The sequence below is a fragment of the Larus michahellis genome, chromosome 3, assembly GCF_964199755.1.
Source record: "Larus michahellis chromosome 3, bLarMic1.1, whole genome shotgun sequence".
Classification (NCBI taxonomy): Eukaryota; Metazoa; Chordata; class Aves; order Charadriiformes; family Laridae; genus Larus; species Larus michahellis.
Window position 1 is genome coordinate 11,757,959 of NC_133898.1, and position 16,264 is coordinate 11,774,222.

Below are 16,264 nucleotides of genomic sequence, written 5' to 3' on the forward strand. Positions count from 1 at the left end.
CCGCATCCTGTGTGAAGTACGTTTGGTTTCAAAACAGGTATTTGTCTCAAAATAGACATGTATCAAATTTCTCTTACACGTGCTTACTGTAATTTCAGGTGCTAGCTTGTTGCCCGCGTACAGTTTAGCTAAAAATGTTGCTGCTGAGTAAGGAAGTTAATTCAAAGCCAGAAAAACCAAGGTAAACTTCTTAGTTAATGGTACACGCTAAACAATGAGAACTACATAATCAAATGTTTGGGTTTTTTTAAAGGCAACCAATAATAGTCAAGAATTGCAACTAAGGGACAACGCCAAGCATCAACAGCCGTATAGTTAAGCAGAAAATGTTCCAACAATCCAAACCATCGTCCTGACCCAGGACATCAGAAATTACTTGTTTTCAGTTTGCCCCTCAGAAGAGCAAGCAACCTATTATAAAGCTTTAAATTAAACCGGCATGAATCTATGGTGAAGAGACGTGGATATAATACAATCCCCCACTGACTCCCAGAGCCTTGCATCAGCGCAGGGAAAGATTTCCAGGCAGCATCCAACAGAAAATCAACTCAAAACGCAGATTTGCAGTAAACGCTGCAGACTGTTTTGCATGCTACATTTATCTTCCAGGCGCCGATATTTAAGCTTTTTTACTATGATTTATTTTTGAGATTATTTTTCCCATTTTACCTGTGGAGAAACCCTCGAGGGCCCAGCGCATTTTTGGATATCAGTTAGTACCAGGCGCATTCCTCAGCCTTTGAAATACAGGACACACCTTTTTTGGCCAATACTTGGCATAAATGACCAAATACTCACCGAAGCGAGATACCGAGAGCAGCAAAAGACATGGATGCCGCCTCTCGTGAGCATGTAGAAAACCCCCTGTATGAACTACCGCAAGGCCCGCGTTATGGGCAAAGTGTGTGCGATAGTGCAGACGTATGCCGAGGAAATTACCGTTGTTACTGGTAACGCAGTTTGCGACCGTCTGATGGAGACGGGGAGCTGTCACAAGCGGGCCCCAAGGCTGAAGGATGTCACAGGATGGATGCCACTTGGGTTTCACAAACGGCATTGACGAGGGAACATTAAGGATTTTTCGAAAACCACTTGCCAAGCTTCCTCTTAGATGTTTTTTGTCCTCGCTTACTAAGTGACATTATTATAGAGATGCCAAATTAGAGAGAGCTTTAAAAAAATCGGCTATGTTAAAGCCTGAGATTGGAGGCGGGTGGGAGGACGTTGCCAAGAAAAGCGACTATCGCCCGGTAGACAGAAGAAGGCCAAATTTAACTGCGTCTATACATTTAAAGGCCCGGAAGCCGCCGCCCCGCCCGGTGCGGGCACCTCCCGCCCCCTGTGAGGGGAGGCCCCGCCCCCGCCCCGGCCGACGACCGTTGGGACCCGCGCGCGCCACCGCCCGCCACTGCGCCTGCGCCGTGCCCGCGTGCCCCCCTCCCCTCCGCGCCCGCGCAGAGCGCGGGCGGGCCGGCGCCAGGCAGGGAGCGGGAGCGGGGCTCGTCAGGGCGGGGGGCGTCGGGGACGGGCACGGGCACGGGCACGGGCACGGGCACGGGCACGGGCACGGGTCGCGGGTGGTTGGTGCCTGGCAGCCTGCGTCGATGCGGTGTAGTCCTGCTCGCCGCAAGGTGAGGCGGTTCCTGAGGCGGCTGGCGGCGTTGGTGCCCCCGGCGGGGAGCGCGGGTTGTTTTGCCGTAGTGGCCACAACGATGAGCGTTGTCCGGCCTCGCCTGGCCCTTACGTCAGCTCTCCCTGTGTGCAGCCTCCTGTCGCAGCTGCTGAGGCTTCCTTGCCTCTACCGATTCTGCCCCGTTACAGTTTTCTGTCGTAGAAGTTGGTTTTGGTGGGTTAGTTTGCCATCTGCTCGCTTCCTGCAGGTTTCCGGATACAGGAGGGTTTTTAAAGGGAGCGCGGGCATTCTGAGAGGAATTGATGGCATCTCAGTCGTTCGGAGCTGCTCGGGAGATCGTACAAAGCCACCTGTGAGAGAAGTCACAGAAGGTAGAGAGAATGGCATCGCTGAGCAGAAGGACAAAATGGGCAGCTCTGAACATGGAGAAAAGTTTGAATAGGAGACTTTTGTGCTGGAGAGTTAGCAAAATGACTCAAAGTTAAGATGGTTAAAACAAGATGTGAGATGATCTGACAGAAGCGTCTTGGAAAGCTTAGTTGCTAAGCTGGGACTTAGCCTCAAAGGACATCTCGGTCCATGTGTCAACACTGGTATTACTACAGTGCTGCAGTCTTTTAGTGGTGGTGTATGCTCATGTAAGTGGCATTTTGCAAATGTGTTTTACTGGCTTAGAGAGGTAGGTGGCACCTGGATAACTCTATCAGTGTAGCACGAGGAGTGCAAACGTTTTTTTTTTTTTTTTTTTTTTCCAGGTAGCATCAAAGAATCTGAAATGGGGACTTTAAAAATTTAGATTAAAGATCAGTGGAAATGGGTGAAAGATTTGTAAGCTGTGGCGATGTTAGTAGAGATTTGTGTGTCTGCAGTGGGACAGTGGAGAAAGGTGAAGCGCTTGAGGAAACTGAAAAAGTGGAACAGTTACTAAATAGTTCAACTTCTTCGGCATTAAAAAGCCTGTTTTGAAACAATAACATTTGTGCCTTGTGTTCCTATCCGTATTATCATATGAAAGAGTATCTTTCAGCTTTGAGACTGATTTCAATGTGTCCTTTGTGTTTTCAGTGAGGAAATGAATCGAGGGTTGATACTGAAGTTTGAAAATCTGGTCCAGTTACGTGGTGCCTGCCGGCAGCTGTGTACTCTCTCCTACAGAAAAGTTAACAGAGCACAATGGAAGCCTGTGCAGTCATCTGCGCACCCCGTGTGGTCTGTTCTTCTGTATCCACAGTTCTGGCAAAAAGACAAATTAATCAGTATTGCCTTATTGCAACACAGACATCTAGCTACAAAGGAGGTAACTAACGAAATCCAATAATCTCTGGTTTTCTGTGAAATTTCAAAATAAAAGAGCTCAGTTTGAACATTTTAATTACCGAAAAAAGAGCTTTATTAACAAATACAGAGAAGTTGTTATAAATTTGTGAGACAAAATGTACTTTATGTATGTCTGCATTGTGACTCCCTCTCCAATACTGACTTAAAGTGCTTATACCAGCAGCACCATGAGTCTTGCAGAGGCAGGCGGAAATTATCACAAGCAAAAATGAAAATTATTTTGTTGATTTTTTCCCCCCCCCTTGTTTAGAACAATTGGAAGCGAAAAAAGATTTGTGTAGTATGCTATACATTTTAAATATCCAGTATGATGCGCCAAGTCATTCATTTATTGTAATTCCTTAGTGTTGTAGTAAAAAAGATGTGTTTACATCATATGGATTGAGACCATTGTATTTTTAATGTTGTTTTTATTGTTTCTGAGTTTATGCCAGCTGTGTGTTCCTATATCCATGCCTAATTCCATGTAGGAGATAAAAAAGAAGAAAAAGAAGGTACCACTGACAAAAGGTGAAGTGGAGATAAGGCAGAAGATGACTGTTGAGGAACTTGCACGAGCTATGGGTAAAGACATAGGTGAGAGCCTGCTCTGTTGTTTGAGACTGAATGAAACACGACAGTTAAAATCTTATCATGCCGCTTTCTTGAGTGGTAAAGGCAAAGATGTCTATGATGGCATTAGTTAGTGGTTGCTAATCCCTCCCTCAGCAAGGTAGATTGTACCCATACCAAAGAAAATGTTGGTAAACACAATGGCAGGCTAAAGAGAAAAAAAAGCTGGGCCATCCGAATTGCCGGTCAGACATTTCAATAAGAAGAAGCCAGGACTCCCTTCTGTCTCCGTCAGTAGGCTGCTCTTTATGACTGAGTTCCCTAACTGCTAAATTATTCTGGAAGGAAAAAAGTTACACCCTGGTTTGTTGAAGCTGGACCCCTGTGGCTAAAGAGAGAAGGCGTGAAAGAGCTTCAGCCCATAATCCAACCCTTAGGTACTCACCTGGGAGCAGGAGTCTTGGATTCAGGAACAATAGGTATTCCATTAAAACAGTAATTTAATTAACAGGGAGCAGGCAGGACTTGTCTGGAAGCACTCCCCTCTTTAGGCGATTGCCCTAACAACTGGGTTACAGGAGCAAGCTGTTGCCTTTAATCCCGTGAACCATTCCTGGTTGTGTAGTGGCTCAGCTTGACCAGTTTTCAGTGGTGTTTTTTAGGGGTTGTTAGCATGTTTCGACTATTGACGTGAAATAATTTCATACCTGTATAATTCTGATATCTTTTTTTGTAGTTGGGTGCTTTTTCTGGCAAACCTCTCTCGGCAATGAGGAGAGAAACAGAAAAGTCTATCATGTCTTGCTGTATATTTCTGAGATAGATTTGTAATGATACTTAGGTCAACATGTGGCAATTTTTGACTGCTGCAGTATGTTCTGTATTTCTACTACCAAAAAAGGTGGCACATGAACTGATTTATCAAATTTCCCTCCTCCTCGAATTACTTCTTAGCTATTTGGTTTAGGTGAGTTTCGGTAGTTTTGTTAGTGGGAAAGTAGGCTATGAAAAACCAAGTGAAAAATAAGATTGTAGCATGTAATGAGGCAGTCGTTTTCGGTAAACCTTTCTGAATCAAGTTCTTCTCTGCAAGTATGTAGTGTAATAACTTTTAGATAAATCAAACTGAAGTAAAAATGCTTGGTGAATGAACATCAGCATAATATAAACTACTAATGAAAAAGTCTTAAACTGTGTGAAGTATGGGGGTTTTGTTTTTTTTTTTTTTTTGTCCTATGTGTTTTTGTGTATGTAATTGTTAAATGCCTTTGTCTTTTCTTCAGATCATATTTATGAAGTGTTGCTATACACAGACATTGACCTTGATTCCCTAGAACCAGATTCCATCTTATATGAAGACCATATCAAGCTAATTGTTAAAAAATCAGGAATGAAGTATAAATCAGCAAAACTGAAAGAAGAAAAAGAAAGAGAAAACACAGATGCTGTGAAAAGGTAAGCTGTGAACTGTTCTTTTTGGCCCTTCTTATCCTGTTTGTTTCTGCAAATGTTTTTCATATGCTGTGTTTTCTTTGTTCTGATGGTATGTTGATAATATCTGATATAGTTGCAATCTGATAATATTTAAAAGGTAAAGTTTACTATTTTGGTTTCTTTAGCCATAAAACTGATACTCCAGTTTGGTTTAGGTGAGCTTTTTCTGTGCTGTTTCTGAAGAAAAGCTAATTCTTCTTTGATACATTGAATTGCTGTATTAACCGATGCGGCAGTAAGACTAAGAGGGCTAGCTGTGTGGTGTAGCTAGGATTTGCGATCGCGGTGGCAAGAAGCTCGGCTCACCTGTTCATCAGTGGGTTCTGGTAAATGGCTCTTCGTTAGCCATAATGGGCATGCATTTTTGGCGTTTCCAAAACACGTTTCGGTTTCAATTGTAGGCCCCCTGCAGACCCAGCGGTACTAACCCCACGGCCCCCAGTGGTTACAATCTTGGGCCACGTCGATCATGGGAAAACAACCTTACTCGACAGTCTACGAAAAACTCAGGTGGCGTCGATGGAAGCAGGAGGCATCACCCAGCACATCGGTGCTTTTCTGGGTATGGCCCAAGTGGATGTGCATGTCTATTAAACAGTTTACTCTCCGTCTTACATAATGGGCTGACTTGCTGCCGGTTTATTGGGGGAAAACGTTGTGATATAAACAGTTTACATGTAAGCAGTGAAGTAGGAAATGGTGACTTGTGATAACTGTCAGTAACTATGTGGATGGAACTTTGAAGTGGATTGTCTGTGCAGTTGAAATTATATTTAGACTGTTTTGGATTATAAAAGATCCCAGGACACTCTTTCCTGAGGAGTTAAAAGCACCTTTGAGTTCCATGCTAACCATTATGCGTCTGCCTAAAATATGTCATTATTATTAAAAAAGTTCTTAAAGGAGTGATGCTTGATTTATAATAGGTAAAATAAAGCTATATGAAATGTTGATTTTAAAATATACCGTATACGCTTTTTCACAGTGCACTTGCCTTCTGGGGAAAAGATAACTTTTCTCGATACTCCTGGACACGCAGCTTTTTCAGCCATGCGAGCAAGAGGTACCCATGTTACTGACATCGTTGTACTGGTTGTAGCGGCAGAAGATGGAGTGATGCAACAAACTATAGAATCCATTCAACATGCTAAAAATGCAGGAGGTATGGTGTTTAACTTGTTAATATTACATTTTGAAGTGAGTGGCAAGCTCAGTACACAGTTAATATAGAAGGTGGATGTTACTATGCCATTCAAATAACGAGAGCTTTGCAAACGTTTATTTACCTCTCAAAAGAAACTCCTCAAACTGGAATCCACAGAAATTGGGAAGTTGTTGTTGTAGTCACCTTCCTTCTCCCCTGGGAAGGTGTTTGAAGATATACTGAATGTTGCAGTAGTACCTAAAGAAAAATAAAATACCAATATTTCGCAGGACTTGCGGGTTTGCCAGAAAAGCACTCATAGGGGTGGGTGGGGGGTTTATTGCTGGTTTTTTTTTTTTCCCTTCCCTACTGGGATAACTCCTCCAGCTCCTTCATGGTAGCTCGGATCTCGATGTCTGCTTGATAGGCACCAAGTGAGGTGGTTTGTTCTAAGTGATCATAACTTACTCCAACCTTGTATTGAATTGCGCTAGTAGCGGCAAGTTGTGGTTAGGTTGGTAATGAGTTTTTTTTGTTCTCTTTGTAGTTCCTCTTATACTCGCCATTAATAAATGTGACAAACCTGAAGCAGATCCTGAAAGAGTAAAGAAGGAATTGCTGGCTTACGATGTGGTCTGTGAAGAGTTTGGAGGTGAAGTTCAAGCTGTAAATATTTCTGCACTCAAGGTAAAGCATTGGAAAAAATGATGGTGTTCGTGGGTGTCTAATATGTGCATACAGCTGCATTTTTCCAGCTGTAGCTGGAAAATAAAATGCTTATCCTCCTGGTATTCGACACCTTACCATAAGCTAAGTGCTGCTGACTCTCACCAGAGTTATTTGAAACATGCTCCTGTCATATTTTGAAGCTCAGACCTTCAGTGAGCGATAGTATCTAATTTTTCTTCTGTAAATTTAGTGTCTGTTTCATCCTAATTGCTGTTTCCTCATATATTTGCTCATTGTATGAAATCAGTGAAGAATCAAGGTTGGTGATAATGCTACGCATGAAGAGAAAAATTCAAACAAGGGTAAATAAATATTTTCCTAACATGTGGCTAGTCACAGGAACGTAGGTTTGTAGTGATCTGACAAGACTTAGCATCTTGTCCTTGCTAAAAACTTAACTAAAATCTGAACTTTAGTTTTGTGGTGGCCAAAGCATCTTTGTCCAAACTGATGCAGCAGTATCTTAGCCTTATTGCTATCTTTCTAAATGCACCCCAAGTAATTTTCTAAAATTTCATGCAAGTTAAGACAGTTTGAAGGTCTTAACGCTTTGCTTTACTTACACTTTACCCTTACACTTTAAAATAGGCATACATAAAAATGGGTTCTCCATTCACCTCTGTAGCACCTGTTGTTGCCCTAATTCCCGTAGATCCGGATCTGCTGACTGACAGCAAGCTCATTGTATCTATTCTAACAATAAAATGTAATTAGAACAAAGGGGAAAAAAAAAAAACAACAAAAAACCAGACCAACATTTTTGTCTCATTGATATCCTGGAGTCTTGACTGGGTGGTAGATGTCACCGGGTTTCAATTTGGCTGTTTAGGTGTTTTGTTTGGGTTTGTGTTTTTTTTTGTTTTTTTTTGTTTTTTTTTTAATTTGCATTCCTAATACACTTGTAGCAGAATATTGCAAGGTCTTTTTCTGCATACTTAATTCCGATGCTATGAATAGGGAACAAGGAAACTGTCCTTCCTAACGTTCCATGCGTTCTGGACCGGCTGTGCAGCAGTCTTAGGAGTTCATTACTTTAGCGCCCTCTTGCCTCGAAGGCAAAGGGATCTGTGCTGTTGGACTGCGTTGTGTTGTTAGAAGTTCTGAATTAAATGAGGGAATTTGGCACTAAGATTTTAACTTCTGATCTTACTTTGATTGAGCACTTCCTTTATTCTATATATATATTTTTTTTATGTATGTTTTTTACAGGGTGAAAACCTGATGGTTTTAGCAGAAGCGACGGTTGCTTTAGCAGAGATGTTAGAACTGAAGGCGGATCCCACAGGTCTGGTAGAGGGGACCGTGATCGAGTCTCGCAAAGACAAAGGGAAAGGGTAAGTAGTCTGCCGCCTTTACAACTTTAATGGAGCAATTTGTAACAACACGAAATAATGTTCAGGTGGTTTGTACCTCAATATTTATGTTTAAAGTGAACTTTTTGTTGTTGTTGTTGTTAGATAAAACTGTAACAGTTTCTTTGTAGTGTTTGTAACTAAAGCATTGAAATGTTACTCTACAGCATGATAGCCAGAAAAAGAAGTATAAACTGATAGGGCAAAATTCCTCATACCACTGAAATAAAGCCCTGTGAGCACAGGGAATAGTTTAAAATGCTAAAACAGACTTTTTTTTTAAATGTCATTAAAAAGTAGGAATGATGAAGTGGACAGTCATAATACATATATAGTTTTTAGCAAATTGTGTGTGACATGACATTTTATTCTTTAAAATATTTTAATCCTTTTGCAGGTTCTCTGTAGACAAGGTGTGTTTGCCCTCTTTAAAAATGAACTGAATTCTAGAAGGTTGTTGGGGTTTGGGGTTATTTTGGAGGGGGGAGTCACTTAATGTGTTAAATCAGTGCGTTGCTGACTTCACACATGCCAAGTTTTGTACTAATGTGCAGAAATGAAACGAGTACAGTACAGGTTTTGGGCTTTTTGCAAGTCACTTCAAAACTTTATTAGCACCCTAATAAAATGTGTCACAGGAATATTCTGTTCGTGACTGATCATAAGTACATTCTGTTTTGTGTTTGCTTACCTATGCTGACTGTGAAAACAGGGAGAAGTGTCACTTTAATTTTGTCTGTTATTTTTTTTCCTCTGCTCGTCACTAGGCCAGTTACCACAGCCATCATCCAAAGAGGAACTCTGAGAAAAGGCTGTGTTCTGGTTGCAGGGAAGACCTGGGCAAAAGTGCGTTTCATGTTTGATGAGAATGGCAAAGTTGTCAATGCAGCCTCTCCAGGCATCCCAGTGGAAATCATGGGCTGGAAGGAAGTCCCTTCGGCAGGAGATGAAATCCTTGAAGTAGAATCTGAGGTACAGAAAGAATTGTTTAATGGAAAACTTCTACTCAGAAAGGTGGCTGGGAAGGAGCTGAGTAGAAAACAAGTGATAGCTTTCATTCCAAATAACCTGGATAATCTGATGACAGACGAAGGCCGAGCATGGGTATGAAGAGACCCGAGCTAGGTGTTCTTTAAGAGGGATGAGGATTTTCATATGGCCTCTTTGATCTCCACTGCCCCCACCTCTCTCCTGCCGGACTGTCCTCTCCTCATCTCCATGCATCCAGATTAACCTGCTTTACAATCACACACCGAAAGCAGGCTGCCTCTGGAATTAAAGACGAGTCACCTTTGGTTTGTGCTTTTGCTTCTCCTGGTCATCCTGCTTTCCTCCATGCTTTGTTCACACTATTGCTTCTGATGATATTTTCTAACCTATTCCCTTTCTAAAGGCACAGGAGACTCTTTCTCTTATATGACCACACTGTCATCCTGCCTGGAGAACAATCTAGTACTTAATGATATCAGTGTTTTTATTTTAGAGCGAAAGAACTAGTTTCTGACAAAATAATATGTATAAAATATAACTTGAAATAGGTGTTGTGAGAGCTGGACAAATACCACATGAAAGAATGAGCAATAATTTACTCTTCTGCAGTGCAGAGATGCCATAAAAATCAGCCTTGAGTCATGTTGTTGTAGCCCAGCGAGGAAGCTGTTGTGCTCATTCTCTGCCGTGCTTGCAGTGAAATCTATTGTTAAATGTGAAAGAAAATGAATGAGCCTGTAGAGAAGATGAAGGATGGAACTGCGTTAACGTGGAGTTTTCTGATGCAATGCTTTGAAAGGTGATGTTTCTGTCTCTCCCTGCCCAGCAAAGGGCTCATGAAGTTGTGGCTTGGAGAACCTACGTGGAGCAACAGGAGAGGATGAAAAGGGATGTGGAAGTTATTGAAGCAAAGCAGAAGGAGCACAGGATGGAATACGAGAAGAAGCAACAGAAGCTGGCCCATCTGACCTGGAGACAGAGGAAGGCGGTGCTGTACAAGGCCAATAAGCATCTCATGTTTTCAAAGCCGAAAGAAAGAACAGAGATGGACAAAAATGTACTATCGGTAATTGTTAAAGGTGCTGTCCTGTTCTGTTCTTGTGCTTCTCAAATGCTCAGTCTGAAGCATAGCTCTAAGCTGGTAACAAAATTCCTGTTACCAGAAGTTTGGTCGATTTAAAACTGAGCACATTATTGAACTTCTGTCAGTACGAGGAGGGGCTTCAGCAAACATCCAGTGGTCAGAAGAATGTGCTTCCGGCAGGGCCAGAGCAACAGGAAAATCTAGGAGCCCACCTCCCTTACCCAGGAACTCCTGAGTAAAACCCATACAAATGCCTCTCTCTATATATATAAACTAAAACCATACATTAAAAAAAAAAATACAAGCTATATGAGCGGCAGCACTGCTTCAGCAAAATGGAGGACAAGAGCAATTATGTATTTGTTAAAGTGTGACAGGAGGAACTCGGTTTGACCTCACATTTAGTGATACATGTTAGATGTGTTTTAACATACTACTGAACATACAGTAAGAATGATAGAGATGTCAAAAGGCTTCATGTGGCATAGTGTGGAGTTGTCATTCCCTTGGTTCTGCCTCAGTGTTTCTTTGACGTATGCAAAGTCAGCAGTAGGTCTGTTTATACGCACAGGTGATGTGGATGGATCTGTCGAAGCTATTCTGAACATTCTGGACAGCTACGACGCCGACGATGAATGTAAATTGGATATTATTCACTTTGGAATGGGAGATATCAGTGAAACTGATATAAGTCTTGCTGAAGCATTTAACGGTGAGTGTGTTTAAAAATCAGTTTACAGTTAGTACAAACTCTTTATTGAAATGAGTAGGTCTCGTTCTAGTTTTTTCAAAATAACAATTAGCAGCGTCAATAAGGTAAATGTATATGTATCTTAAAAATGTTCCCTTTAACATCAAACAGTAGTGCAGGCAGGGAGGGCTAGAAATCTCACGGAAAAGGGAGGACTCTGACAAGCCATTGCCGATAGTTGAATTGTTAAACTCTTGACTCTTGGCTCAGGTTGCTTTGTGATACTCAAACAGCAAAGCTAGAAAAGTCGATGACAAACAAATTGGAAGGACTGTGTCAGTACTTGTTCCCCTTTCGTGCCCCGCAATTCCCACCTGCTGGAGAGGGTGTGGGGTTGTTGGACCTGCCATGGTCCGCAGCTGGATGAGACTGATTTAGCGTTCACTTCCAGCCTAACTTGGACAGCCAAGCTGTTTTTCCAGCACAAAAATGGGATGTCCCTGTCCCTGCACGTAAGCTCTGGTGAGCTGTGTGTGAGCGTTAGTTTCTGCCTTGGTGTCTTCAGTCCTGTCATCAGGGCGCTTTCTCTTTCCAACCATTTGCTTTGATATGAGGTTAGTAGCAGTTGATGTGCAATTGCAGAAGTAAATGGTCCCTCCGTAAAAGGGAAGTGACAGTAAAACACTGCTTCTTGCATTGCTGGCTGCTAATTACAACCCGTGCCACAAGTTCAGTATCACGGGATAGACACAGCAGACGCTTTCACTTACTGTTTAAAGAGTGATCTCTCGCAGCCATCACCTGCCTGTTGTTTTATTTATCAGGTGTGGTATTTGGATTCAGCGTGAAAGCCAATGACAGTATTAAACAGCTGGCTGCTAAAAAGGGAATAAAAATTAAACTTCACAATATCATCTACAAACTTATTGAAGACTTGAAAGATGAGCTAAACAGCAGACTGCCCCCGACCGTGGTGGAGAATACAATTGGTGAGTTGCCATCCACTGCTAATTTTTTGCTTTGCAATGTGGCCTAAAATTTATTTGCCAATGAAGTGTTCCTATTGTATCAAATATTTGATAATCCGTAGCTGCTTTTCTGTTTCAAAGCTTGCTAAGTGGAAGAGTGTAGCTTGTTCACACTTACTGCCAGTTTGTTATTCTCGTGTACTGCATACTTTGCGTTTTTCTTTTAGGGGAAGCTTCCGTTCTTGACATCTTCTCTGTAACAGTGGGAAAAAACAAAATTCCAGTAGCTGGATGCAGAGTACAGAAGGGGCTGCTAGACAAAAAAATGAAATTTAAGTTGCTCCGTAACGGGGATGTTATCTGGAAAGGTAAGTTGTAATTTCCACAAAGCATGTACTTGCATTTGGAATTAGATGCTGCTGTTTCCCTGTGAAGTTAGTGTATGCAGCCAGTCGCAGGGCAATCCCATGTGGTGTTTAAGAGGGAGTTGCTACAACTAGAGAAAAGCTGCAAAATGCACCTGTACTGTTGCTGAAAAGGACTGATGTCTGACTGTCCTTAGCTGCAAGTGCTCACAATCTCTCAGTTTTCTTGCTTTCGTTTTGTAGCTACAAGCCGAAACATTAATTCTGTAAAAAGCTCAAACCAAACCCCTTCTATGCTGTGATATTAATGGGCGCTCTTTCTTGGGCACGCTTTCCCTTTGTAGGATCTTTGTCATCACTGAAGCATCACAAAGATGATGTCCCGGTAATAAAAACGGGTATGGATTGTGGATTGAGTTTAGACAAGTATATAGAATTCAATATTGGAGATGAAATTATCTGTTATGAAGAAAAAGAGGTTCAACAGACAACTTCTTGGGATCCAGGATTTTAAAATACACTTGAATACGTGAACACTAAAGGACATGTATTGTTCCTGGCTGGCCTCCAACTTTTAACATTAAATGAATTTTCAGAGATTCACATGGCTTCTGTGTATCTGATGTTTATATAACCTTGTTCTGCTTTTAGATCTTGTTGAGCAACCAGCTTACCTCATTGGATAAACTACAACAATTAATTGCAAGCACTTGGAGGGTGTAAAACCTTCACGGTATATGTATTTTTTACAAACTAGCTGAGACATCTTTCTCCCCCCGTGCCACTATACAATTTTTCAGTATTTAGCCTGCATTTTGTTAGCAGGACTCTTACTACCCTTTTCTCCACTGTTGACCCACTGGTAGACATGACTTTGGACCTCTTCATCTCCTATTTTTCCAGAGCAGACCGGTACTGCATACTCCTCTCACACTTAAAGAGACCCCTTCTAAGGTTATCTAGAATGTTGGGGTGTTTTTCCTCTGCCATTGCTACCCATTATCTCCTTGAAAGGAGACTTAACCAAAGCCACTCTTCAAAAGAAGCTGCTGCTTCTTTTCATCCTAGTTGGCAGTCAGCATGCAAAGTTTCACAGATTTTTCTCACTTATCAGCAAAGAGGAAATACAGTGCCATAGGAAGCAGAAATAAATCTTTAAACCGTACAGAACTTCAGATTTTTATTGTCTAGTACATTTACTTGTCTTCTGGTTTATTGAAGCAGTATGTCAGACAGCACTTGCCACAATAGTGTCTGTCAAAGTGACTAGCCATGAAGACTCCAGCTCCACACTCCTCAGAGGGGCACTCCCGGCGCAGACGACTGATCTTGCCGTTCTCATCCACCTGGGAAGAGCAAAGAAGCAACATCTCATATGTATACTCACCACCTTTTAGCAGCGATGATAATTTTGAGTATTTTTATTTGGCAAAGTGGTTTCCATTACAGTTACTACATCAAACTTCTTGAAGCAAAGTTTGGAAGTGCCCAATCGCAACAGTCAGTTCTCTTCTAACAGGTGGGATACTTGCAAATAGAAGGACTTTAAATATGCCAGGCTACGTGCAGAGTATACATGCAGAGTAGTTAACGGGCTTCGTGGCCTTCCTGGTGAGAGCTAAGTTCTCATCAAGTTTTGCCTAGAGTTACTTCTACATACCTTATAGTACTTAAGCACTGCAAGCTTAACCTTCTTTCTCTTATGCTTGTTCTTCTTGGGAGTGGTGTAAGACTTCTTCTTTCTCTTCTTGGCACCACCACGAAGTCTCAGCACAAGGTGGAGAGTTGATTCCTATTTGTAAAGCACATGAAATGGGCTCAAAATGCTTTCTCAAGACAAGAGTTGCAGAGTTTTTCTTTTATTTACCGAAAGTAGGTAGCAAGCTCCAGGTAACGAGCAAAGCTCTAAATGGATTTTTTGCTATTAAGCCTGCAAATGAACAGGCTCCAGAAAGCAGTGGGCTGCTGCATCCCAAACCACAAAAGGTTCAGTTGCTATAAAATCCGTTGTGACTGTATTCCTCAGTTACAGCTGCAATTGCAGAATAGTTTCACAATGTAACTAAGACAAACAGACAGCTATTTGTTGCTGGCCTCGCTGTCAGGTTAATCTGGCAGAAGCAAGCAGGATATTTTCACATTGGCCCCCTAAAGCAGCTCAGCACAGAGGGCCAGGGCTGGCAGAAGGGAAGCACTGAAAATGGAAGCTGTTAGACATGTTTTTTTCTGTCTGTAATTATAGATTGGGCTGCAGCGACGATCTGTTGTAGTCCTGGCATCAGTCAGGAGTTCTGCCCAACCCAAATCAACCGATCTTGTTGAATCTATTTGATGCGTTTCTTAGGCTCAGCAGCAAAGGTCTGTGCCAGCCATTGGGTAGCGCAACACCCCGTTCAGCTTTTCCTACTCACTTTTTGAATATTGTAGTCAGACAGCGTGCGTCCATCTTCTAGCTGCTTGCCAGCAAAAATGAGTCGCTGCTGATCAGGAGGAATACCTAATGGTGACATAAACCGAGATTAAATGAGGAGTGGGGTCTATGACATTCTATAATAAAACAAGAGGCTGCTGCAGACAGTCGCGTCTGCATAAAACACACATCAGTCACAGGGAGAAGAGAACAATAAACGCATCCTGAACTTACCTTCCTTATCCTGGATCTTAGCTTTTACATTTTCGATAGTATCCGAAGGCTCAACCTAATATGAAACAAAACAACGGGAATCAAAACGCACTTCGCCTCGTGATTAGCCCAGAAAAGCGGCAGCAGCGTGAGGAGCTGCAGGCACACCACCGCGCCGCGCGGGCCTTGCGGGGCCCCGGGCCCGGGCGGCGGCGGCGCCTTTCCCCGCGCATCCGGACGCCTCGGTGCTCCAGAAGGCCCCGGCCCGGCGGCAGCCGCACCTCAGGACCGCACGGACGGCCCGAGGAGGGCGGGCGCGGCCCGGCCCTTCGCCGGCTGGACGGGCAGCGCTCCCACCTCCCCGGCGCCATGAGGGGTCGGCGGCGGCTCACCTCGAGGGTGATGGTTTTCCCCGTGAGGGTCTTGACGAAGATCTGCATGGCGAAGCCGGCACCGGCGGGGGAGAGGCGGGGGGAATGCGGCGGCCAGAGCCCGGCGTGCGGCCGCGGAGCGAGGGCTCACCCCGACCTGCTGCTGGCGCAATGGCGGCGGCCCGAAAGACCGCGGCGCCCGCCCGCACGGGGTTTCACCCGCGCCGGAGGAGGGGCGGGCGGCGCGGCCGGACTACGTCTCCCAGAGCGCCCCGCCGCCGCCGCCGCACTGGGGCATGCTGGGAGCTGTAGTCCCGCCGCGGGCGGAAGGGGGCGCGGCGGCTCCCAGAGCGCAGCGCGGCGGCTCCCAGAGCGCAGCGCGGGGGGGGGAGGGCCTCGGGGCCTCTGGGCCTCGGGAGCGCGCCGCGGCGGCGGCTTCGTCCCGGCCTGTCTGAACAGAGGGGTGTCGGCTGGCACCGCTCTGGCTCGTCCATCTCTCGTAGGCTTTGAGGTTTGTGGGAGGAAGGGGGAGGGAGATTTAGCCTCTGCGTAGAAAAGGCGCCAGCCGCTGCGCCGAACCGTCGGGCGGGAGCGGGAGGCTCGCGGTGCTCCCCCCCGGCCTGTTTGAGCGGGACAGGCGATTTACGGAGAGCCTGCGAACATCTCTATCGACGGGGACGAGAACGTGGGTCGTGCTGAACGAGGGCCTTCTGAAGAGTCTGACATTATATACGTTACATACGTGTGGGACAAGGTAACATATATTTGAAGTAAATGACCAACGAACAGTAATTGATAACTGGTTTGCTGCTGCGTTGTCTTCCGGGGAAAAGGGTATAAGCAGGCCGACTGTGACCTCGTGGTGTAGTTACAGACACCAAGAGCTGGTGCATTTTCAGCTGGTTTTTGTGCCCCTGTGTACGCTGCAGT

At 44.0% G+C, this 16,264-nt stretch overlaps 2 protein-coding genes across 13 annotated transcripts; one reads left to right on the forward strand and one right to left on the reverse strand.

The window, feature by feature from the left end:
• The first annotated feature begins 1,413 nt into the window (after positions 1–1,413).
• MTIF2 (mitochondrial translational initiation factor 2) lies at positions 1,414–12,943 on the forward strand. 12 transcript variants are annotated; one of them, XM_074578601.1, is made up of 15 exons: positions 1,442–1,480; positions 1,881–2,004; positions 2,699–2,930; positions 3,406–3,547; positions 4,807–4,978; positions 5,419–5,579; positions 6,003–6,179; positions 6,709–6,848; positions 8,100–8,224; positions 9,010–9,214; positions 10,059–10,311; positions 10,888–11,028; positions 11,832–11,996; positions 12,203–12,343; positions 12,685–12,943. In XM_074578601.1, the coding sequence occupies exons 4-15, from the start codon at positions 3,505–3,507 to the stop codon at positions 12,852–12,854; spliced, it is 1,893 nt and encodes a 630-aa protein (XP_074434702.1). In that variant the 5' UTR covers positions 1,442–1,480; positions 1,881–2,004; positions 2,699–2,930; positions 3,406–3,504; the 3' UTR covers positions 12,855–12,943. The 12 variants fall into 12 exon arrangements, with proteins under 12 accessions (XP_074434698.1, XP_074434702.1, XP_074434706.1 ...); XM_074578594.1 differs by having other exon boundaries at positions 1,447–1,480; positions 1,881–2,271; positions 3,442–3,547; XM_074578595.1 differs by having other exon boundaries at positions 1,451–1,480; positions 3,442–3,547.
• Positions 12,944–13,488: 545 nt separating this feature from the next.
• RPS27A (ribosomal protein S27a) lies at positions 13,489–15,588 on the reverse strand. Its single transcript, XM_074578607.1, has 5 exons — positions 15,356–15,588; positions 14,985–15,039; positions 14,752–14,837; positions 14,001–14,132; positions 13,489–13,686 (listed from the first exon to the last, which is right to left on the reverse strand). The coding sequence occupies exons 1-5, from the start codon at positions 15,401–15,403 to the stop codon at positions 13,537–13,539; spliced, it is 471 nt and encodes a 156-aa protein (XP_074434708.1). The 5' UTR covers positions 15,404–15,588; the 3' UTR covers positions 13,489–13,536.
• Between the last annotated feature and the right edge of the window lie 676 nt (positions 15,589–16,264).

Excerpts from the sequence above, each read along its gene's own strand:
- MTIF2 (XM_074578594.1), top strand. Across the intron at positions 5,580-6,002 it reads GCACATCGGTGCTTTTCTGG|TGCACTTGCCTTCTGGGGAA; the intron begins GTATGGCCCAAG and ends GCTTTTTCACAG. Across the intron at positions 11,029-11,831 it reads TCTTGCTGAAGCATTTAACG|GTGTGGTATTTGGATTCAGC; the intron begins GTGAGTGTGTTT and ends TTTATTTATCAG.
- RPS27A (XM_074578607.1), bottom strand. The coding sequence starts at position 15,403 with ATGCAGATCTTCGTCAAGACCCTCACGGGGAAAACCATCACCCTCGAG. Across the intron at positions 14,838-14,984 it reads TAAGATCCAGGATAAGGAAG|GTATTCCTCCTGATCAGCAG; the intron begins GTAAGTTCAGGA and ends TGTCACCATTAG. Across the intron at positions 14,133-14,751 it reads CTGACTACAATATTCAAAAA|GAATCAACTCTCCACCTTGT; the intron begins GTGAGTAGGAAA and ends CTTTACAAATAG.